Consider the following 23,520-nt stretch of genomic DNA (forward strand, 5'->3'; position numbering starts at 1 on the left):
TGGAGATGGGCGTGAGGGCGAGGCTGGGAGCTGGTTAAAGAACCTACTGCAATCCCCAGAGACGAGATGGGGGTGGGGGGGTCCCAGAGAGGAGGTGGGACCACGGGCTTGCTGGTGGGTCAGATGTCAGAGGCGAGGGAGAGTGAAGGTTTTGGCCTCAACAGCTGGGTCCACGGTGGTCTCATTCATGGGAAAGGGAGGGGGAAGCAGGTTTGGTGGGAGAAGTCGAGGGTCCGTATTGGGCGTGTGTGAGGCGGTTGCCAGAGCGACAATGTCACGTGAGCAGTCAGTTGTAAGCGGGTCTGGAGTTCGGGGAGGGGTCCTCGGACTAGAAAGGGGTTTGGAAATGCTGCGGGAGGCCGGGCTCCAGGCGGTGCTGTCGGGTGCCCGGAGGAGACCACCCACCTGGGAGTCTCGGCGTGGCCGCGGCGTCAGCCTCACATCAGTCGTGACCTTGCTGGTTCTCAGATAAAGACACGAGAGGAGGGTGACAAATCGCATTTTAATCTACAGTAGATGGGTAGAGAATCTGTGGGAAGAAGCCAAAGAACACGCAGAGAGGTTGAGGTGAGAACCCCCGCCAGGCTGGCGGACACGCTGCCCGGCCGGGCCCTTCCAGCCCCCTGCTCGCCCTGAAGGCTCTCTTCCTAAGGGTCGGCCTGCACGGTCAGCGTTGGTGAAGCCCTGGTGGCCCGCCTGACCGATGGGGCGGCCCTCGGAGGGGGTCCTGGGGAGGTGATACTGCACCGGGAGACGCCAGGCATCCCAAGGAGAGCAGTTAAAGCTGACATTTGCAGTGTGAACTATGGGCTTTTGTCACGTGCAGGAAGTACACGGGTGTTCTTAATGCTTCACGGGCGGAGCCTGGGGGACAACCCCTGGCCTAGAGTCTAAATTCTGCCTTGTAACTTGGTGTGGTCCTATTGGGTGAGGGGTGGGGAAGAGCGGGTGGGTGGCCTGGGTAGAGGGGGGCCGGGCATCGGTAAACTAGTGCTGGCGATCCTAAAGGGGGCGCTCTTAGCAAGAGTAGTTACCCTGAGACTGGGATCTGAGGTCCTTGTGGGAGCAGAATCCACGTAAAAGTAGGAGAGTGTCTTATGTGGGTTGGGGCAAGAAAGGTGAGTCCTTCTGGAATTTTCTACTGCATCTGGGAGACTTCAGGGGTGGGTGTAGTTGCCCATGCGCAGGGTCCCCTGGCGCACGGCCCGCTCTTGCCGGTGGGCTTTGAAAGCGTTCTGGCGATCGGCCTCGGTGGGGAAGGTGTCCAGGTGGGGGCCCACCTGTGGATAGGGGGCAGCGAGTCAGTGGGCGTGGGTGCCCCGGGGCCCTGCACCCTGGGGTGCCCTCCCCTTCTCTCGCCTGCCTGCCCACCCAACCTGCCCCTTACGGCCGTGACGAGAGAGCTGTAAGAGGGAAGGAGTGAGGCCTGGGAGCTGGCAGTGTCCTGGGCCGGGCGGTGACAGGCTGCAGGACGGGAGGCGGTCGGGGCGGGGCTGCCCAGGGCCAGCGCAGCATGTTGTCCTTTGTCCAGCTCACGGCAGGACTTGTGTAGGGGGCCTCGTGCCCACTCAGGAGACACCAGCAATGCCCCCAACAGCCAGTATCACCTTCCCGTGCTGACATCCGCCATTGAAACTCCCGACAAGCCACTCCCACCCAGAGGACTGCCTGGCGCTGCCCCTCATGCTCCTTCAGGGAGGGTGACCCTGCTGCCTTCCCCTCCGGGGGGCAGCTGCCCAGGAGGCCCGGACACAGGCCGGTGAGGGAGCAGACCCAGGTGACATTTTGTACAGTCAGTGTCTCAGCTGAACCTCCTTCTCAGGAAGCTCCTCCATCTTCTGGGTTTGTTACGTCACCTCCGGGGGCGTGAGAGCACCCCCTGCCAGGCTGAGTCCTTTAGGGTAACCTGCGGGGGAGGGCGGGGGGAGGAAGGGCTTGGGCCCCTGTTTATTCACCCCTGCCTCCGCCCTGCCTCCTGCCCTCGCCCCTCCGGCACTGGGGACACAGCAGCAGCATGAGAGCCCCCTGTCCCCACAGAGCCGCAGAGCCGTGACCTCGAAGGGCAGCCACTTCGTCGCCATTGTCAGAGTGGCCGGGGTGGCAGTGCAGTGAAAACAAGTGGCCTCAGCTCCACCTCCCAGAGCAGGAGTCCATTCTGGGGCAGACCCTTCGGGGGACACTTCTGGCTTGAGGGACGGGCAGGGCCTAAGGGGGTAGCGGGGTGTTGGCCAGGGGCAGTCAGAGCCATTGACCCCGGGGCCCAGGGGGCGGGCTGGTAGGCAGGGTTCTTTTGGGTTTGCCCTGCTGTGTCTTCGGGATAAAGCAGGACCCATGTTCCGGGACGGCCGCAGCCCCTTGCCTAGAATTCAGGGGGCTCAGCCCCCGGGGGTTATCGAGGCCCAGGGGGGCTGCGGGCAGCTTTGGGTGAGGGCCGGTGAGGGAAGGGGGAAATGGAAGAGGAGGAAGTAGGAGCAGGAGTAGAGGAAGGGCTCGGGGCGGCCCGCCAGGAAAGCGTCCGCGCTCAGTGCACGAAATCGGGTCCATCACACAGCATGGGGACCTGGGCACCTCCCCTTGAGGAGGGGCAATGACCTTGAACCAGAGCCCGCAGCCCAGTGGTGGCTTCCTGGAGGCCGAGAACTGGGCACGTGCTTGCTGAGGGCAGGGGCAGAGCTGATGGGACCTCTGGGTTCCTCCGAGGCCTTGCTCTGGGACACTGTCCCCCTCCACTCCCAGGTGTGGGCCACTGCTGAGGGTCAAGGAGACCCATGCCTCAGGTCCTGACCCCAGATCCCGGGGGCTGGGCTCAGCATTGGGGGCAGCAGGACCATCAGGGGGCAGGAGGGCCCGGTAGAGTCTGGCTTGATTGATCGCCACTTTGCAGGTGAGAAACTGAGGCCCAGAGAGGGCTCGGTCTGGGCGTGGCCCCACAGGGAGTCCGTGGCAGACAAACTCTGTTTGAGTCCTGCCCCCTTAACCTCTGGGCACGAAGTTCTGGATTCTTTCTAGAATATTCTCCTGCAGCTGCTGCTCATGCTGAGGCTGGATAGTTATTCCAGAATGTAAAACAGGGTCTTCATCTCTGTGGGATGCGGACACTTGCAAGACTCTGTAGAGAGTCACCGACCGTCTCCTCTGGGAGAAAACACACTGGACCAGCGCTGATGCAGAAAACGGCGGGGGCCAACTCTGAAGGCCCTGGGACCCTTTGTGGGGCCCTTCACAGACCCTCAGTGGCAGCGTTTCCGGGAGCCATCGGAGCCCCCGCCGCAGGTTCCAGATTCCCTGGGATGTGTCTGGGTCTCCCTGGGCTGTGGCCGCCCACGGCGCCGGGACCCAGGGCTCTGCGGGTGTGAGCAAGCCGCGATCTTGTTCTCAGCTTCAGAAAAGTTCCCAGCGGCCTCACGGATGTGGCTGAGAGGAGAGGAAAACAACCAGAAAACAAAGCACTTCCCGAGCACACCTCTGTGTCCCTCTGGCAAGGTGGCTTGATTTTTGCAACATGGTTTTCCTGACACCTGTGGCTCCCAGGAGGCAGCTGTGTTCTCTCCGTAAGGCTGGCACGCCAGTCCCAGGGGGCCTTGTGGGCACCCTGCCTGCCTCCAGTGCCCAGCTGGCTGGGACTCCCCGGTTGCCAGGGTCCTCTGTAGTGTTCGGAGTGGCAACAGCTCCGTGCCTGGGGGCAGTCGCCAGTGGCTCTTGGCAGGGCAGTATAGCTGCGCAGTCCACGTGTCTGCCGCCCCCACACACGTCGGCCCTTGTAGCCCAGTGTCTTAGCCCCCAGGACCTGTGACTGTGACCTTCTTTGGAAAAGGGTCTTTGAAGAGGTATTTAAGGATGTAGAAACGAGAACATCGTGAATTATCCAGATGGACCCCCTGACGACAAGCTTCCTCGTAAGAGCCAGAGGGCACAGAGGCGGAGGGGCGGCCACAGCCCAGGAGCCACCGGCAGCCACCAGGAGCTTCGAGAGGCGGGGCGGTGGTGGGTGCTGGTGAGTGGTGTTGGTTTGGTGCAGACTCAAACAACAGCTTACCCCCGTGTGGGAGGGGTCTTTCTGGACCCACGACACCCTGATGCCTGAGCAGGACACGGGAGCCCACGGAGAGCGGGCTCAGCGTGTGCCCTGGGCAGGCCTGTCCTGCGGCCGTGGCTGGGGCCCCTGGCAGCTCCCATGGACAGCCGTGTTGCAACAGCGGCCTTGGGATTTGCTGGGTGCACTTCACGCAAGCCTCAGAGCACCCACTGTTGTTCCCACTTCACAGAGGGGGAGACAGGGGCCCCAGGTCTCACACGGTGAACTCCGAGCGGCAGGGCTCACTGTGCTGCCTCCTAATACATGCTTACGAAACCAGGCGAGAGGAAGCCGTGGCCAGGAGCCTGTGGCTCCGATCCCACACGCTCGCTCTCTGCTCCGAAAATAGCAGCTCAGCCGGAGACGAGGATCCTAATTACAAGTCAGGCCTCAAGCTGTGCGTGGTCACGACCCTGTGGACCCCCGGAGTCAAAGGATGAGAGCTGCGGAGCAAGGAATTCCTTCGGAGACGCTTCTAAATTAAGCCGTCTGCGGTCTGTCTCCGCCTGGAGCTAAGAAATTGTAACGGCTCTGGCAGGAGACAGCTTTGCTGAATGGAGCTGAGTCGCTCTGAGGTCAACGCAGGTAAATAAGAGGCGAACGCCAGGGTTGCCCGCAGCTCTAGGGGCCAGGTGGGGCGTGGGGGTGGGGGGCTGCCCAGGTCGGCCAAGGCACCGGGCCGGTTCAAGTGGGCGCATGAGATAAGGACCAGGCGCGTCCACCCCCAAGGTGAGTGAGACAGGCCGGGGCACTTGCCCTCGTGGACGGCACATGGGGGCGTGGGAGGCCGCCGCTAAACGCACCCCACACGCAATTAATTGTTTCGTGACAATTCAGTGAAATTGTGGGAACTCAACCTCCACCTGGGGGCAGGAAGGTCTTTCCAGAGACGATGAGGTTCCCAGCCAGGGGGAGAGGGTGGGTAGAGTGTCCTAGGTGGCGGGACCAGCCGAAGGCCTGCCATGGGAAGAACGAGAAGAAATACAAGCGAGGAGATGGGCGGGGGGTGGGGGGGGCACGAGAGGAGGCAAGGAAGGTGAGTAGCGTCAGCTCACAAGAGATCGCAGGGCCGTAATTCCCTCCCGGATACCAGGTTGGAATGCAAGACTCAGACGGCCAGGGTCGGAAAGACCCTGCGGATCACTGAGTCCGCGCTCCCATTCTACAGATGGGAAGTCTGAGGCCCGGAGGTAGGAATCGACCTCCCAGGGTCTCCGGGAGTCCGAGGCAGAGCTGAGTCCCGCAGCCAGCTTGCCGCCTTTCCTCTGGTCCACTCCCTGCCCACCCACCATGGTCCCCACTCCACCCGGACCTAGATTCTTGGGGTCCCCTTCCCAATTCATTTGAAAGCACCCACACTTTTCTGATCCACTTTCAATGAGCCAACTTTTCATTTAATTGCCACCCTTCCTTGTCACGATTTGCTGTGGACTTCATTATTTCCTCCTTTCAGTCCACTGTTCTTTCTCTTCTAGAATCTAGAGTTGTCTGCTCAGCTAATTACCTTTTAATCTTTCTTTTTCCTAATCTTAACATTTATGTAACATGGCATCAGTAACTATGTGCCTTCTAAATTTTCTTTTATCTCGCCTCACAAGTCTTTAGTATATTTATTTCTTTGGTTCTCTTTTCATCTAATTTCTCTTGAATTTTGTCTGGATTTCATCTTTGGTCCATAAGTTACTTATAAATATGCTTTTAAATTTCCAGGCACTTTTGTTAGTCACGTTTTATGACCGAGTTCTAATTTAATTTCTCTGGTGCCAAAGTAATCTGTGGAATTGGATGTTTTGTTAATACTGGCTGAGGTTTTGCTATTTATGCTTGTGGGGAAAGTCCGATCTCCTTTCAACGGGGCACCCGTGTGTGGAACAAACTGGCACGGTGAGAGAGAGGGCGCCCCGTGGTCTGGGCTAGGGGAAGGCACGGCTGGGATCCTTTCCTTCATGCGTGAATTATTTCACTCCACTCGTGTGCCCTCCTGGGCCGGGTTCTGGGCCAGGCGTAGGGGCACAGGGGGAATTCAGAAAGCCTCCCCTGCCCCGGAGCCACAAAACCAGCAATAAAATACAATTCCACAACTAACCCTTCACTTCCACTCGAGCTAAGCATTAAAAGAAGTAGCAGATTCTGTAAGACTTTATAATATGCAGGTGTCAGACTCATCCTGCGGGGCCAGAGAAGGCTTCCTGGGAGGAGTCATGGACAAACAGAGGCTGGAGGGACAAGGCGGAGACGGGAGGTGAAGGCGGCCTCGGGTCCCACGGGCACAGAAAAACCGGCGGAGGAAACGGCCAAGCCGTTGGTGGAGGGGAATCGCAGCCGTGGAATACTCGGGGGCCGTAGAAATGAGCACCCCACAGAGGCACCGTCCACATGTGGCCATTTAAATTTCAGGTGACTAAAATTAAAGGGGGGGTCACACTAACCGGTGGTCTTGGGTGGAGCAGACGGGAGCAGTGCCACCTCCCAGGACAGGCCAGCGCTGCTCTAGGTCTCCATGAGTCAGCACAGACACGTCTCCAAAACAGTGTCTCACGACACCAGTTTGGTCTACAGAGTGGCCCCGAGCGCGATGCTGTTTCAACAAAGAGCTCGAAACACATACAGCAACCCCTGCTCTGCTCAAGCACGTGTCTGACTACAGCTCCAACAGACCTGGAGGACAGGCTGGAAGGCTCTGCGGCCTTGCCCGGGCAGCTTGGTTTCGACTTTATCTTGGGGGCGGGGGACCGGGTGCAGGGCTCCTCCCCCACACACGCAGTTCGGGGAGAGTGACTGTTACCAGTGCTGGTTTGCGAACGGTTCCACTCTGAGCAGAGCTGTGCCCACCACCGGTGCTTGGTGACTTTGGCTGCTGCCGACCTTCCCACGGCGTCTCCCTGTCGGGCTCTTCCCGCCTCCTAGGGCTGCAGTTCCTCTCGGTGCCTAAGGAAGTGTCCCAGACCCAGGAGGTGAGACGTTGGTTGTGTTCTTCTGCCTGGCGGCTGTGGCCTTGGGCTGGTGGCACAGCCTGGTCCACGTGCTAAACAATGAGTGGCATCGTGCCTTCTCTTTCTTCTGTCCTTGCTGCCTCTTCCCTCAGCGGAGGCTCAGCTGGGTGGGGACACTAAAGCAGCCTCGGCACTGGGCTCTCTATGGCCGGAGGGCACTGGGTTTCCTTGGCGCCTTGTCCCCACACACAGTGGAGGGGTGTGTAGGCGCACCAGTCACGGAGGACCGACCCTCCGCCGGACAAGTTCAGGGGCCAAGCAGCTTCCCATGTGCCCGATGCATCCCACTAAAAGGGCCAGGAGGGCCAGCTGGCTGTCCGGTCCCCTCTCATGAGCCACGGATGGCCCCCCAAAAGGACACCAAGTCTTGGCCAGATCAGGGGGCAAGAAAGCAGTAGGCAGGATTCAGAAAAAAATAGCCAGATTAAAAAAAATAAGCTGCCAAACAGCTGGAAAAAAATGACAGCTATAGAGATTTTAGTTTAGGTTTTTTTTCCCCTAAGTGACAAGCGCTCAGGTGACTGGGAGAGATTTTGCTTTAAAAGATTGAGGGGCTGTCTCCTCTAATGAGGGTGCCTGGCGATTATGGATCAGTCCCAGGTCAGCGGTTCCTGTCCGGCTGGGAGCAGCTGGGGGTCAGAGGCTCCGGCACAACACGGCCCCATGAGGGGCGTCGCCGGTCGGCGGGCTGGCCCCTGAGCTCTGATGTTGCAGGTTCAGGCCTTGAACTAATTAACGAGGGCGACAGGCTCTCTTGGGACATCTGGTCCCCTAAATTGTTATTCTGCTACCGGCTCTCATTTCTCTGTGGTCCAAAAATAGACAGAGCAAGGCCATGGGCCCAGGCCCTTCCTGCTGACAGATGCTGCGTCGCATCCAGACTCGGCTGGGAAAACAAACTTCCTGCCTCTGCATTGGTCCACCGTGAGGTTTGGGGAACTGTCCAGGGGAGGGCGTGCAGATCCCCGGCCCCCTGAGGGTGAGGGGGGCCGTCCTCGCCTCATGAGAAGGGAGACCGACGCTGCCCAAGGATACCCAGCTGTGAGCGGGAAGCCTGCCCTAGGGTCCCGGCCTGACCCACTGACTGCAGGGCGGAGACCAATCCCGCCTGTCTCTGAAAACGGGAATCGAGCCGCTGTTTCCAGAAGCCGCACCAGTGTCTCCTGGTCACGTCCAAGGATGAGCGAGGGCTAGTCCGCAGCGGCTGGGGTCCAGGTGGGAGAGTTGGGGGACTGCAGGGCCACACCCCGGGGGGGGGTCGCTTTTCCGAGTGTCCCGAGCACCCGCTCCTTCTTCTTCAGCTTCCAAGTGTCATAGGTTTCAGGTGAGTGAGAGTCACAGTGGACAATGGGGGGGAACTGAGGACACACCAGACCCTGCCCTCGTCACGTGAGGCCATTTCATGGTGGCCAGTGATCACCCTCTGCCAGCTTCAAAGATAGAATCAGGTGATGAGCACCAATCTGACTCAAGTGAGCTGTTTTTATTCAAGTGGCCTGGGCCTTTTTTTTTTTTTTTGACAGCTTTTTTGAGCTATAATTCATAAAATTCCATTGGAAGATGGACATTTGGGCCCTGGTTGGTGTGGCTCAGTGGACTGAGTGCCGGCCTCCAAATCAAAGGGTTACAGGTTTGATTCCCAGTCAGGGCACATGCCTGGGTTGCAGGCCAGGTCCCCAGGAGGGGGTGCGTGAGAGACAACCACACATTGGTGTTTCTCTCCCTGTCTTTATCCCTCCATTCCCCTCTCTCTAAAAAGAAATACATAAAATCTTTAAAAAAGACAGACATTTGGGTTGTCGCCACTTTTTGGCTATTATGAGTCATGCTGCTAGGTGCACTCATGTTCGTGGTTTTGCGTGGACGTGTGTGGCCATTTCTCTTGGGAGAGGAGCTGCTGGGCAGACGGGAGCTCTGTGGTTAACCTTTCGGGAACCTGCTGCAGCGTTCTCACCAGCAGCTGACCAGGCTTCACATTTCACCACGTGCTGGCCAGCACGTGCTGTCTGTCGTCCGTCTTTTCAAAGTTGCCGTTACAGCCGCCCTAGTGGGCGGGAAGCGTTTCACTGGTTCGGATTCACATTCGCCCGAGGGCTAGCGATGCTGAGCCCCTGCCCGGTGACCTGGGTACCTTTTTGGAGGGATGTCTATGGGTGCCCTTCGCCTGCTTTACAGTGGGATTATCGACATTTCCTGACTGAGCCGTGAGAGCAGTATCTGCGTTCCCGGACACAGTCCCCTGCCCGCTCTGTGACGTGCGAACATTGTCTCCTCCTCGGCGGGCTGCCTTTTCACTGTCCTGATGTTATCACTGGAAGCCCTGAAGCTTTTAATTCTGATGATGTTCGATCTATCTGTTCCCCCTTAGTGGGTTATATTTGATTTCCTTTTGTATGAAAATCCTCTTCAGGTAGCACAGAGAGACTAGGAACTTCTGGGTACCAGGCAGTACCACCGACGCAGGGCGGTGGCAACTCCGTCAGCACTAACAGATGGCTGGCGTCGTTTCTGTTCGAAAGGTGCTCAGGCTGAACGGAGGCTCGTGAGAAAGCGTGCAGCGGTTGATTAGCAAGGTCTGCCCTGAGCGCGGGCGGGCGGGCGGACACAGGTGCCATGCTTTCCCTCTATGAGGTCAAAATAGAGTCTCCCAGCAATGAGGATGGAGGAGGACGGAGCCCCCAGGAGAAGACATCTGCGTGGTCATCGGCCCTGGGTTCTCCCACCGGCCTCCGGCTGCCTCAGCGGGAGTGGCCGGGGCAGGCGAGCAGCAGGACATGGGGGCTGAAGCCCGTGAGCGAAGAGGTGGTCCTGGGACCCCCAGAGCCTTGATCCTCAGAGAGTGGCCCAGTTTCACACAGATGTGGGGACCAAGTCATCTCGGGGGACAGCAACATGGGCCATGCTGGAAGGAGCGGCTCTGCTTTGGAAAACCATTGAGTCCTCGTGCCAGAAACCTGGCGGGAGGAGGCTGGCCGGGGATAGCTCACCGCAGGGCCTGAGGACGGGGTGCGGCACCAGCACTGCCGGGTGCCGAGCCCGGCTCGGCTGGGCCGCTCTCCGGGTTTTCTCCCGGGCCTCCGCCGAGACGCCCCTTGGGAGGCCTGGAAGCCATCGGCCCCTTCATCATCGGGGCTCTGCCTCTCGGCTTCTCTTTGAAACACCTCAGCCCAAGGCGCAGGTCGCACTGGAAGCTGTTTTGCAGGAGCCAAATGCGAGAGGGGAGAGAGAGAGAGAGAGAGCCCTCGCCATTTCCCCCTTTCTCCCTCTCCACCTCGGAGCCCCCGTCCGACACACGCACTCACACGCGCCCGCACACGCACGCACCCGCACCCCGGGATGCAAATGAGAACCGCGGAGCCATCCCTTGTGAAGCTTGACAGAAAATAATGAGAAACACTAAATCTTTTATAAGGTCAACACTCGCCTTAGCAGAGCAGCTGTCAAACAAGAAAAGAATTTAGCGCCGGAGCCGCGAAACTTCCATCGGCTCATTAAGCCCAACAGGGCCCGGGCCTGGCGTGGCGAGGAGACGGGGCCTTCCGTTTGGTGTCAGTGATTTGCGGCGGAGGCGAGAAGCAGCAGCCAGCGCCGAAGGGGCCTGGGGGGTGGCTGGGGAATCGTTAGCGCGCCAGGAGCGGCCTCAGCTCCTAATTGGAAGCATTGGGCATTATCAACGGAGGATTTGCCTCGGCTCCCTGACAGCTAGTGGGCCCAGAATGATCGCCCACTTGTCAGTGTAAAAGACCATTAAAAACAAACCGTTTTGATTTAATTGGAGGCGGTGCACCGCAGGGCCAGGTGAGCAGACCCGTCAGCCCCGCTCACCCTGGCTGCCGCCTTCTCTCCCTCTGTGATGGGGCCCGGGGTGGGCGAGTGTCTGTGTTTTCCAGATTTCTCGCCTTTCAAAACCTGTCTGAGCAAGGACTGGAGGGGAGCGGGAACGAGACTTCACAGTGGCAGTGAGGGCTGTTTTCAAGGGGGCTGTCAACAAATGCGGTGACACGCGGAGCCGCCAGGAGCAGGCCCCATCTCTTTTCATAGCCCAGATGAGGGCACTCTGCTTGGTGCTGTTCTTCAGGGGTTAGGGTGGGCCCGGGAGGGTCCAGCTGCAGATGGGCAGCGGGACAGCCCAGCGGGGCGCTCACCCTGCCCACCCCACTTAGAAATAGCAGGATACGCAGGGTCGTGGTAGACTCGTCTCCAGAGTGGGAGAGGGGCTTATTTTATTTTCAGCACAGGTGAGAGCTGAGGAGGGAGTTTGTGAAGGGCCTGTGTGGATGAGACCCTCGGAGGAGGCTTTGTGGACGTGACAGCTCCCGGCGACATGGGCGGGTGGCTCGGTGCTCCTCCCCGGGGCAGGCCGAGGGCCGATGCCACCCGGGTGTGTCCCCTCAGTGAGAGGAGGCCACCCGCTCTAACAGTAGCCCAAGCCCCGCTGGGCTCTGCCTCCAGGGCGGGGCCTCTGAGCACTCGGCGCCTCGGTCTGTGTGCAGCTCTTCAGTCAGACGTGGGCTCCCTGACGCAGGGCTGCATGTTTTGCATGTTGCTCCTCGGTATCAGGAACACCGTGGGCACTTGATAAATATTAATCGGTGCTTGCTGGCTCTCAGAGAGGTCTGTATATCTGTCTATTAATCTCACCCCTGTCCCACAAGCAGCGATCTCATTTGCTTCCTGCCGCTTCTGCGACAAGAAGACGCCTGCAGGAGCACGCGGGGCTGGAGGGGCGTTGTCTGAGACCGAGGCGGGGACGCGGCGGCCCATCCCCCGCAAACCTCCACTGTTCAGCCTGATGAAGGGCCAGGTCGGGGTGGGGGAGGCCCCGGACCCCTAGTGAGCCTCCAATCCCAGAGCTCCGAATTTTGCTGCTGAATGTAGACAGTGGTGACTCCTTAATTACCTTCTCTGGAAATTTACCTGACAGTGCTTTCTCAGGTAGCGCTAGGTGGTTATCCGGGCCCACGGTCCCTTGGTTGACAGAGTCTTTGATTTTGCGCTCGGCTGCAAATTAAGTCCTTTGCTGAGCCGTGCGCACAGCGCCCGTCAGTGCCTTACCGCTTATTCATTTAGGCTTTGAACAGCTCCGGGCTTACTGCCGGGGAGGCTGGGGACACACTCAGATGCTTGGTGTCCGTGGCCCAGTGGGGTGGGACGCACCTGGTGGGGTTTGGTGTTGTCTTCCCCCTGTTCTCTTGTGGGAATAATGAGCAGGAAGAATGTTCTCAGGTGTGTTTTAAGAAGAAACAGAACCTGTCTGTAACTGACGAGGCTGACCCTGTCGAGTCACGAATTAGAATATTAGAGTGAACGGTCCCCAGCTAGACAGCGAGCGTGTTCAGGCCACACTCTGGACGTTGTTCTGGGGAAACATCAGCAAGAGGCAGGACCTTCAAAGGTCTGGGGGTAACTCTACTGTTAGGGACACCATGTAGACTCTCAACAAATCTTGGCTGGGTGGATGAACAGACAGACGGATGGATGGTGGATGGGCTGATGGATGGCAGATGAGTGGATGAACAGATGGCTGGATGGGCAGGTTAGGAGCCTGGGATAAGGCAGCGGAGCCCTTAGAAATGCCCCTGAGACTCATGCATCTTAAAGCTTCTCTCTGCCTGATTTGTTCAGTTCAACTTCTAAGCAGAGGAGGTGTTTTCAATATTTGTGCTCTGTCTCTTACAAGTGACTGGGAGGGGCCTGGTAAATTTTACGTGGTGTGAAATAAGATATTCCATAAAGCAGAGACTTTCTGCCATCAACGCAGAGTTGCACTACCCACCCATGGGGTCGCAGCCCAAACCCTGGCCCCACGGCAGGTGCCTGGGCTGTGGAAGACCTGAGGGCTGCTGCTGTCGCTGTCGTTAGCAGCCTGCAGGTCCGACTGCGAGGTGTTCATGCAGCTGCCCCCAGGAAGGGAATATTCACACAGATGCTTGTATTAAATAATTCAAGTGACACTGATGGGCGTCTTCAACCACAGTGGTCTTCAAAAATATGTAGAAAGGCAGTTGAAGGTGACAACTTCCTGTGACTGTGGATACAAGCAGAGAATGCAGGGGCAGAGGTCACGGCCTCTGGGTGGCCCTCGGTCACTGAGACGCGGCCTCGCTCCTTTCGACCCTCAGCACTCTGTGCCCCGAGGAACAAGCGAGCATCCGGACACCTGTGAGGGCTCGGTGCCAGCGTCGGGTGCTTCCGGGCTCTGACGGTGAAGGCGGGGCAGAGGCTCCCGGGGGCTCCCGAGGAGAAACACAGCCAGGAGGAGGAGGACGAGAGGAGGCAGATTTGGACTGACCTTGAGAAGGGGCTGCGTGGACCGAACCGTGTTCTCCTAGAAGTCATACCGCCAATGGGATGGCATGTGAGGGCGGGGCCTTGGGAGGCGGTCAGGGTTAGAGGAGCCCGCGAGGGTGGGGCCCGTGGTGGGTTAGTGCCCTTATCAGAAGAGATGCCCGAGATCCCCTCTCTCTCCTCTCTCTCTCACTGTCTCCACCCCCCCCCCCCACGAGAAGATGGCCATCTGAAAGCCAGGAAGTTGCCTCGCCAGCTCTCCAGCACCTTGGCCAGCACCTTGGCCTTGGACCCCCAGCCTCAGGAACTCGGAGAAGTAAATGCCTGTGGCTGCTGTGGTGCTTTGTTAGGGCGGCCTGAGCAGATCAAGACTGTAGAGCATAATCCTCGCCTCCTTCGAAGCCCCAGCAAGCTTCCCATCAAACGTGAAACTGCACTCTCCTGCCCCGGGAAACCGATACTTTCACTGTGACTGTGTGAGGGGAGCTGAGGGCAGCTGCTCGCTGAGAATACAGGCTTGGCAGCCCCCCCGGGCCCCCCAGATCAGGGTTCTGGGGGGCCCTGGAATCTGCTGTTCAAACCTCGGCCCAGAGGAACCACACACACAGCCAAGTCTGAGAACCAACTGCAGGAGCCGAGCCAAAGCTCGTCCAACCTGGAAGCGATCGCTCCTTGACCTTCCCCTCGCCCCCACTTTTTGAGATAGGTGCTCAGAGGTGGTCTGGGGCCCTGAGCCTGCGGCTGTGTGGCTTCCGAGCCCACAGGTGGCGCCCTCCCTCCTGGCCCACCTCTGCCGGATGCCTTTTGATACAGCAAGCCTAGCCCCCCCCCCCCATCAATGTCTTCCTTCCTCTTTAGCCTTGGGGCTAAACTACACTTGAAAAGATGCTCCTGGGTTTTAGCCAGGTCTGAAGGTTTTCAGGGCAGGGGAAAGTTGGGTTTATTGCAAGGGTTTAAATCAGCCAGAGCAGGGCTGGCCACGGCCCTCCGGACACCTATAAAAGCCCTTGTTCCTGACTGCTGTCCACTTTCCTTCTCAGGCCCTGCATTTAGCGTCCCCTCGTCCCCCCAGCCCCTGATCTCAGGTCCTTGGTATTTATCAGCCCTTCCGTGTCCTGGAGGCAGCCCCCAGACCGTGCAGGACTCCACCCACTCTTCCAGGCTCCTTAACTGGGACCCTGGGCCACGCCTCCTCGTCTCTGAATAGCGAAGCTCTTCTGTGCTGCTTCGGGTTCTGCGCGTGTGGACTCGGGGAAGAACTGGCCATCACAGCACCCAGCCTGGCACAGAGGAGGCGCTTGGCTCTGAGCCGTCGGGGCTGCTACTGTGGCCACCGGCTGGGAGCGCCGGCTCGGAACAGCTTCTTGGATGGCCCCTCCCTCTGCGCTTCTGGCCAGTCCTCCTTGGGCAAACTCCCCACTTTTGTTTTTTTGCACCACTCGAAGGCAGCATGTCCCAAGACCTCTTTGAGGAAAGGAAGGGGCCTCTTGGCTCGTGTCATCCACGGTTGTGACAAATCTCAGCGTGAACGATCTTCGAGTGAATCCGAGCGAATCACTGAAAGCTGTTTATCTGCTGGACCCTGCCGCAGCTGGCCACATGCTCGGCAGCTTCGGGCTCTGCCAGCGGTGGCGGCGCCTGGTGTCGGAGGCTCACACGCCAGGACAGGTGAGAATGAGGGATTCGTGGGTGACACCGCGCAACTCACCCAGAGGAGGCAGAGTGAGCCCGAACTTCTCTGCAAGGCCAGGAGATTCACGTTAGATCGCAGGGGGGTTATTCTCTCGGGGAGGAGCTGAGACCCACAGTCCCACTGGCTCCCAAAATTCAGCATGAGATTTTCACTCTCTTTGGAGATTTGAAATCGCTGTCTCTGGAGATTAAAAATATATAGCTGATGCCAAAACAAGAGGACTTTCTCTATTTCCTGGTGATGTTCACCACAAAATGTGAAATGTTCTCATCCCCAGTGGGGGAGAAGAGCTTCCTGGATTAAACGGACAATCTCCAGGTGCTGGGGGGATTCGGGGGATCGGTCCTGTTAGAGGCTCCAGCTCCCACATCGGCCGATGTCTGCCGGCCTCTCCCGGCCCCAGCGTGGACGCCTGGCCTCTCGCTCCACGACCTGGCTCCTCGGATTTCTCCAGAAGACTTCTTTAGCTGCTCCAGGAACTTTGCCGCCGCGTCCCTGGCGATTTGTGACCTGCCAGTGTGTGAGCAGCAATGTCACCCTGCGAGCAGGTGCCTGAAAGTCCAGGACGTCCAAGGGCCGGACGCTGCTAAGCCGGTTGGGCCCCTGCCTTCACCCCTTCTGCGTGCTGGTCTGTAAGGTAACAGGGGACCTGCACCTCGGGAAGAAATGTCAACTGCGCAGGACCTCTGAGTCAGGCCCATTGCCCAGTGTCCACATGACACGCTGCCCTCCTGGGCTCCGCACCCTGCATGGCCACACGATGTCCTTATTCCGACGCACGGAGCGACAGGATTTTAAAATGCGTCACTGGGGAGGGGACTCGGGGAGAGGCCGCAGATCCAAAGCTGCCCTTCTGGTAGCCGAACGCAGGCCTGGCTGCCGGCTGCCGGGAAAGCCGACACTGGAGAGGCAGGTGCGGACGGAAGGGGAAGTGGTTTATTTACAGATGCTGGCCACCTGGAAGACAGGGGACTCAAGTCTCAGTGTCCACCTCCTGGAAGATGGGGGACTCACGTCTCAAAGCCCCTCTTCCCCTCTCAGTGCAGGCAGAGGTTTGAATAAGGAGGGAGAGGGGAACAGGACAAAGAATCAAAGGAGGGGTGGAAAAGTGCTGTCCGTGCCCACGAGCTCAGTCCGTTCCGATAGGGCAAGGGACGGCCCAGCGTGCGGCATCCTGGTTCACGTCATCCCTGGCTCCATGGTCGAAGGTCAGCAAATCTCCGGAGCTGGGATGCCAGAAGGTTGGAGCCTGCGCTTTTGAAGCTGGGCTCTTGCGTGAACTTGCTGTTCATCTATGAGCTACACATTGGTCCGAGTCAGCACTTACAGAAACAACGTCAAAGAAACGGTGGGGCAGGTGACAACTTGTCACCGTTCCCAACTTTCCACTGTTATGTTCCCGGTCTGCCAGGAGTGACTCAGGGGACGGACACACCTGGGCAGGAAGGGCCCATCTTTACCAGAACAGAGGGAGCCCTTCGGAGAGGTGGCCGCCCCAGGGTGGACGGGCCCTGAGCCCGCCCTGGGGTTTGGCAGAGTTAACTCCGCAGCCGGCTATGATTTGCAAGAGAGCTTCAAGGTGGGGAAGAAAATCCTTTTCTGAGATTCAGCGGCTTTCGCTAATCAGCTGCGGCTCCGGCGTCTGCTTGGCTGACTGCTGATTTCCCCGCCGTCGGAACCCTGCGCTGTCAGGGAGCCGGGGGCCCAGGAGAGCGAGGCAGGGTTAGTCGTCCACGGAGGCAGGCGTCTGAGCCGGAACGCAAGGGCTTGTAAATCAAACTGTTAGCTTAATAGCTCGGGCCATTATTCTAAAGCAGTGGGGCTGAAACGGAAAGCCTGGTGAAAAGAGTCGATTTGTTCATACTTTGGTGACTGAATGACTATGTAATGTCGGGGTATCGGCCTGTGCCAGGGAGGCAGGGTGGTCGGGTGGGAGTGCTTGGGCAACACCCCCCGCAACCATGGGTTTCCGGTCTCCAGTTATAAGGTGCGCTTGGCCAAAGAGATCAGGACTCAGCAAGTCAGCTGCGGTCACTGCTACGGCAGAGTGTGGGCCTCTGGCTGTCACACCTGCTGGACCCGAACATAAGAGACCAGGGGTGGCCAGCAGCCTGGCAGCGCTGGGGAGCAGTCAGAGAACTGGGCTGAAGGGGAGCTTGAGTGCCGGACAAGCCCCTGGGAGGGATACAGAGTCCCCATCCTTTAAAAACATGTCGAAGAACAGTCTCGCTTATTTTGCAAAAGCTGCACAAACTCCCTGTGAAAACTCGATGCAGAGGAGAGCATCCAAGAAGGCAAGACTCAGGCCCCACCTCCCCGGAGACCCCCGCTGCTGCTGCTCGGGCCCCCTCCCGACACCCGCCCTGGAGCCCACACGCCTGTGGTCACAGGCCACCTCTCTCCCGACATCGCGGGTCCTTTAGTCAACACTGGGCTAGTGGAGCGTCAGTGAGTACAGACCCCCATCTTCCGTGGCTGCGCAACGTGTCACGTCACTGGGGACCCTCCCTCTGTGGGACGTCACCTGTGTGAGCCATCGCTTCCCCGGTGGCCCCCAGCCTTCCAATGGGCTTGCTGGCACGGCCCTAAGTCTGTGGAGTGCCTGCCCTTTTGTCTGGGCCGGCAGCACCCGCAGCCTTTTGTGAGGAAGGATAAAACATCTCTTTTTCTTGGCTAATTACCAGGTGGCCGCAGGACGTGTGCTTCAGATTGGGTTGCTTTTGAGAACAAAAGGCGGAGCCATTGGTGATTCTGCCTCCCAACAGGTGGACAGGAGGGGCACCCTGGGCAAGCCAGGGGTTCCTGTGCAGTTACCCGTCCGCCCGTCTGTCCGACCGCGCACCGCACTCTCCGCCAGTTACCTGCGGCCCCAGAGCAGAGGCACATTTGGCACCCAGAACGGGGCCTGGTGCGAGGTGTCCGTCCAGATTTGTGAGTGAGTGAGTGAGTGAGGGAGTGGTCGCCAGGACCACCTCACGGCGGCTGCACTTACTGGGCCAGGCACTCGCTGGCCCTGGTGCACGCGTGTTCCCGCCAACCTTCCCACAGGCCTATCCCACTTCACGGAAGAGGAAACAGGGTCTCAGACAGGTCAAGCCCCCTGACAGGTGGGGAGTGGCAGGGTCGCCCCGTGACCCAGGTCTGGCTGACCCTAGAGTCAGGAGTGCACACGGACTATGGCACACCCTTCCCTCCCCGATGGCTGCTCGCTCTCCCCGGAAGACCCCAGCACCCCTGGGGGAGGGCGAGTGAGCCCGAGGCCGCCTGGCACAGCAGGCGCTGCCCCGCCCAGAGAGCCTTCCTCCCGGGGCCAGGAAGCCAGGAGTCCACGTCTCGTCCCTCTGTGGGAATCGGGGCGGCCCCCTGACAGTTCACTTGGCTTTGGGGCCTGCCCCCTCCACGCACCCCCAGGCCCCCTCCCCCATGGTTCCTTGACCAGTGAACTTGGGACCATGGAATCTTATGTTGGCCATGACCCTCAAGAACTCCATTTTCAGATGGGAAACTGAGGTTCAGCGGCTGGTCCAGCTCTCTGAGCTGGCTGGTGGCACAGTCTGAACGTTCTGGCAGAAAGGCCACTTGCCAGCTGTCGGCTGACCCTCCCCTCTGGGCGCTGGCCACCTGTGGCAACTGCTGGTCACAGGGACCAGGAGGGGTGCTGCCGGAGGCGGCAGCCTGAGTCTTCGGGGGTCCGCAGGCCCGCCAGGGCGCCCTGCCCTGAAGGAGGTGTCGTTTCTGGGTCCCCCCGGGAGTGCCCAGTGTCCCGCTGGACCGCCCCGGGGGCTGGGGCGGCTCCCGGGGGGCTGGCTGAGCCGAGTGGAAGCCAGCTTGCGCGGTGGCGCTGACCCAGCCCGAGGAGCGTCCTCGCCTGCCTGCAGTGTTTCCCCGTGAAAGGTGTTTAATTATTTCTGACAGAGTTCAGCCGCGACATCTGTTCGCGAGCGGGGAGAGTTCATTTAGGTCATCCATCACTGTGACAGGTTCAACTTTTTTGGAAGTGCTTTTTCCTTTCATAACGGGGCCGGGTGGGGAGGGGTGGACGGGGGATCTGCAGAGACCGGAGGGAGTAGAGGCAGACAAAGACCCTCCGGGGGCGGCTCCCCAGGCCTCTGTGGGCGGAGGCAGCCAACCCCCCCGCCGGCCTCTGGGTGCAGACCCAGGCAGCGGTCCCGGGGCGCCAGGCTCTGGCTCGGAGGCTGTGAAATGTTGCCGTCACTCGTTCACTCACCCACTCCTTCATTCATCCCTCAGACAGCTGCTGACCACCCGCTCGGTGCCGGGCTCTGTGCAGGGCTCGGGGATGGGACGGGGGACGTGGCAGGCGTGGTTCTAATGAGGTCGCGTTTTACTAGGAAAGTTGTTGAACGACTAATGACTCAATCAGGGGCTTAATTAATGTGCGGACAGTGCAGTGCGGGGGGGGGGGAGGAGCCCGTCAGCAGGAAGAAGGGACCTGCCGGGTGACACAGGCAGGGAGGGTCCTCGGGAGGCCGGGCTGGATCCGGGTCCCCTCCCTCCAGGGCCAGGCCCTTCGCCTCTCGGAGCCTCCCTCTCCACATCGGTAGAACGGGGACATCTCCTCTCTCATGCACGCCAGCACTTGGCACTTGGTAATTTTCCGTCAGTGGGGGCACTGAGTGTCACGAGTGTCATGGCGGCAGCGCTCTGCGGGTCTCCGGTCAGTGCTGGGCTGTGGCCGGCGGCGCCCGGGCACACACCCTTCTCAGCATGGAGCTTCCAGAATCCCACGAGCATCCCAGAGATGATGAAAAGCATCACCCTCTGAACCGGTGTCGGCGTTCCTATTCTCTCTCTCGTGGTTCCTACGGGATGATATGGTGGCGTGTCCGGCTTGGGCCCTGCTGTCCTCCGGGCCCAACTCCCGGCGGGACGGGGACACGCAAAATGCCTGGTGCAGCATTAAGGGCTGGCGCTCAGGTGGCTGCTGTGGCTCGTGGCGGAATTTTATCACAGCAGGGCAAGGACTGGGAGAGGCCAGGCACGGCTCCGTCATATCTCCTACTTTGAAAATAGAAGCCCATCGGGTTCTTTCTGGGTTGAAGAAAGCTCCTTTGTCCATCACCTTGTAGAGACCAGGCAGGTCCTGGGTCAGGGGCGGAGCTGAGAGGCGGGGGGTCGATGCTAGGAGCAGAGAGACAAGTGGAGCATCTCATGCCCGAGGAGCCGGGAGCCCCGTCCTGGGCGGCACCCGCCCTCCGATGTCAGGACCGCCATAGGTATTAGGAGGATCAGAGAGCAAGGAGCCAGGAGGAGAGGCCACAGAAGGAGAGTCCGGGAAGGAGAACGTGAACAGGGGCTGTCGAAAGGGAGGGAAGGGGGCAGAGGGCTGTGGCTGGGAAGGCAGGAGGCCGGGGCAGACCAGGCACTGGAGCTGAGCGTGCTGCGGGGTCCGGGAGGAAAGGCAGCACAGCGACACCACCCAAGCGGCCAGTCACGTTCCGTGTGCGGGGGCAGCTCGGCTGATGGGCGGCGGGCAAACGGTCACTGACGTGAGCTGGCAGGGGCCACTGGGCAGGACACGAGAGGTCACACTGAGGGGGCGAGCGGGCGTCTCCGGTGAAGCTCGGCAGCCTGTTCGATCGCATTAGGCTCAGGAAGCCACCGGCCCTTCATTGTCTAAACTGCAGTTTAACTCCACGCAGTGGCCTGGCCTGGGTGGCCAGGAGTGCTGCTCTGTGCAACCTCCTTCCTCGGGCCTCGTGTGACAGCTGTGGCCCCCAGAGAGGCTTGGTAGCCAGAGTCGGGCACACACAGCCCACCCCCATCCTGAAGCCGCTGTCCCTGACCCCCTGGTTTCCCTGCTCTGCACAGTGCCCCAGCTCTTATGGGGACCCTGTCTGGGGACCACCACAGGGCTATCGGCCAAATGCACCCCTCTCAGTTCCGAGGTCCAGAGCATCATGGCGACTCCCAGAGCGTTGGGTCCCTTTTCTGCCCATATGGCAGCCCCAGGAGACATCTGCTTCCCGTCCCCCTGGGGGAGCCAACCCTGTTGAGAGACACCTGTGTCCCCAAGGTCCCAGGGTGGGATGTGGTGCTTCTGAAGCCCCATCCGTGGAGGGGCTCTGCCCAGACGCCGTTCCCTGGTGGACGAGCACCCCAACTCCAGCAGTCAGAGTCCGGCTTCAGCCCGAAGCTGCTCCTTAGCAGCCTTTGCTGTTCTCTGTCTGTGACCAGGGGACAGTGAGCGTGAAGGGTCAGTGACTGGAGCTCAGCGCCAGGCACTCAGGGGGCGGGGGATGAACGAGAACTGCTGCAGTGGGAGCCACTGCTGTGGCCGTCGGGCCCCTGGGAGGCTGGAAGCCCACGGAGCTCCCTGTGCAGGGGGCAGGTAGACGCCAGGCAAGGAGAACACCAGCTGCCGCCGAGGGCATGACACTGACCTTCTGGAAGTGAGGCATGTGCCAGAGGGCGTCCAGCTTCACGGGCGGCTTGTACTTCCTCAGCTGGCTGCTCCGGGTCTCGTAGAGCTTCCCAAGGACCATCTGCAGGCAGCGAAATCAGAGGCCAGGGGGCCACCTGGCTGCCTGACAAGCCAGCGCTGCGACCGGCCCGAGAGGGCAGCCCCGTGGCTCGCTTTTCTGCCTCACCCAACCCTCACGCAGGCCTGACTCTGAGGCGCCTGCACCCTTGCCGGGCCGAGGCTGTAACCCGGGGGACTTGGAGGGGGGACCACAGGGTCAGTGTCTGGTTCGTCCCTGGTGCGCGCACGCAGCCGCCTCAAGGGCAAGGACAGCGTCCAGCCACACTTGTCGTTTTCCCTGGCGGCACACACAGCCCTGGCAGTTGGGGGGGACTCCATGGAGCTCGGACAGAGGGGCACGGCCTCCGGGGTTGTAGGCACCTCTCGGGAGCCCGGAATAGGTGCCACCAGGACCCGCTCCCGGAATAGGAAGGGGGGCTCCTTTTGGGAGGGGCTGAGGGGCTCAGTTCCGAGCCCGCGAGGTCTCTGCAGGGATGGTTCCTCCTGATTGGCAGGCCCCGCGCCGCTAACAGGTGCCAGCCAGCCCATTGCAGGGTCCTGGAGCTCACGGGGCTGCTGTGGCCGGAACGGCACCCCTTTCCAAGTCCCACGGAGGAACCCTGACCCCCAGGTGACTGTGTCTGGAGACAGGGCATTCATGCAGGCAGGTCACTCAGGGTGAATGGGGCTGTGAGGTTGTCCCCTAATGTGCCAGAACTGGTGTGTTTGTGACCGGGAGACGCACCAGCCATGTCACAGAGAGCAAGGGCCAGGCGAGGGCACACTGGCGAGCCCGCTGTCCACAAGCCAAGGAGGGAGCCCTCGGGAAAAGCCAGCCCTGCCCCCGCCTTGACTTTGGACTTCCAGCCTTTGGAACCTGGAGACGAGGGATTTCTGTCCTTGAAGCCGCCTGGCCCGAGGTGTCTGTCATGGCAGCCCCAGCCCACTAACTCGGGGTCCAAGGCCCCCAGCCACCGAATCGGCACGAGCGGGACCCTGGCCTCTGCATTTGAGGTGTGCCCCGGGGGAGCGGCGTTAGGGCAAACCCCAGCCCACGGCTGCCGTCTCGCCAAATTCGATTCCTTGGGGGAGGTAACCGGTAGACAGGGACTTTACCTAGAGTCTTAAACAGGCAGGCGCCCCCAAATGCAGAGGTTCCAGGCCCCCCAAAACCTGGGTCTCCAGGGTCTACACTGGGGTCTACACCGGGGTTTCGTCTGCCCGCCAAGGCGGCTTCCTCTGCAGGCAAAGCCCAAACTTCCAGCACCTCCTACAGCAGCACCTCCTGAGCCCGGGCACATGGGCAGCGCCGTGGGCAGGGGAGAGCTGGACTGAGTTTCACCGCGGATACCGCAACCCCATCAAATGCCTTTTGACTAATTTCGTTAATCAATTATGCCGTCTGGCCTCGGGGCCTCTTCTGGCCTGGCCCCGGGGGCAACAGGGTCCCGGGTCAGACTCCCCTAGAGCACCTTGGCTGGACCCCGAACTCCCCTCTGATCAGCAGGAGCAGGGCCTCGCCACCTGGGAAAAGCCCAGGCTCTGGGGTGGGAGCCGCCCGGGGCCGGGCCTGCTCTGATGCTCTGGCCACTCGCCCACTCGGAGCCTCAGTTTCACTGAGACGACCCATCAACTCAGGGGGCGCTTGGGGGGACAGCAGGCAGGACAATGGGTGTGTCCTGCCGAAGCCCCAAGTCTCCACACCAGCCCAAAGCCCCGCTGACCGTAGGGCAGTGGGTCTCCCCCTCCTGCCTCCCGCGCCATTGACGTGGGCGGTGTCTGGGTGTGGTCTGTCCCCAGCTCCATGTCCCCTGTGTAGGCACCGCCTGCCTCTCGGAGCTCAACTTCTGTGCTTGGGGAGCAGGGTTTCCTCACATCCACCTCCGGGGCTTTTGCAAGGTGAGGATGAGATGGTGCCTGTGATGGACCCCAAGTGTTTTGGCATGGGCCCGGGCCATTCACTGGAAACACAAGGGCCCCCAAAGTG

General features: G+C 60.2%; 1 protein-coding gene across 1 annotated transcript in view; it reads right to left on the reverse strand.

Moving 5' to 3' along the window:
• Nucleotides 1-1,157: 1,157 nt before the first annotated feature.
• The window catches only part of CFAP77 (cilia and flagella associated protein 77), a 96,147-nt gene continuing 73,784 nt past the window's right edge, over nucleotides 1,158-23,520 (reverse strand). The window contains exons 5-6 of the mRNA XM_037158507.2: nucleotides 21,454-21,555; nucleotides 1,158-1,280 (exon numbers count right to left, since the gene is read on the reverse strand). Coding sequence (XP_037014402.1) covers nucleotides 1,158-1,280; nucleotides 21,454-21,555 — 225 coding nt within the window. The remainder of the gene's footprint in view (nucleotides 1,281-21,453; nucleotides 21,556-23,520) is intronic.

This window comes from Artibeus jamaicensis, unplaced genomic scaffold (genome assembly GCF_021234435.1).
Source record: "Artibeus jamaicensis isolate MK-2021 breed Jamaican fruit bat unplaced genomic scaffold, CSHL_Jam_final contig_471, whole genome shotgun sequence".
Classification (NCBI taxonomy): domain Eukaryota; kingdom Metazoa; phylum Chordata; class Mammalia; order Chiroptera; family Phyllostomidae; genus Artibeus; species Artibeus jamaicensis.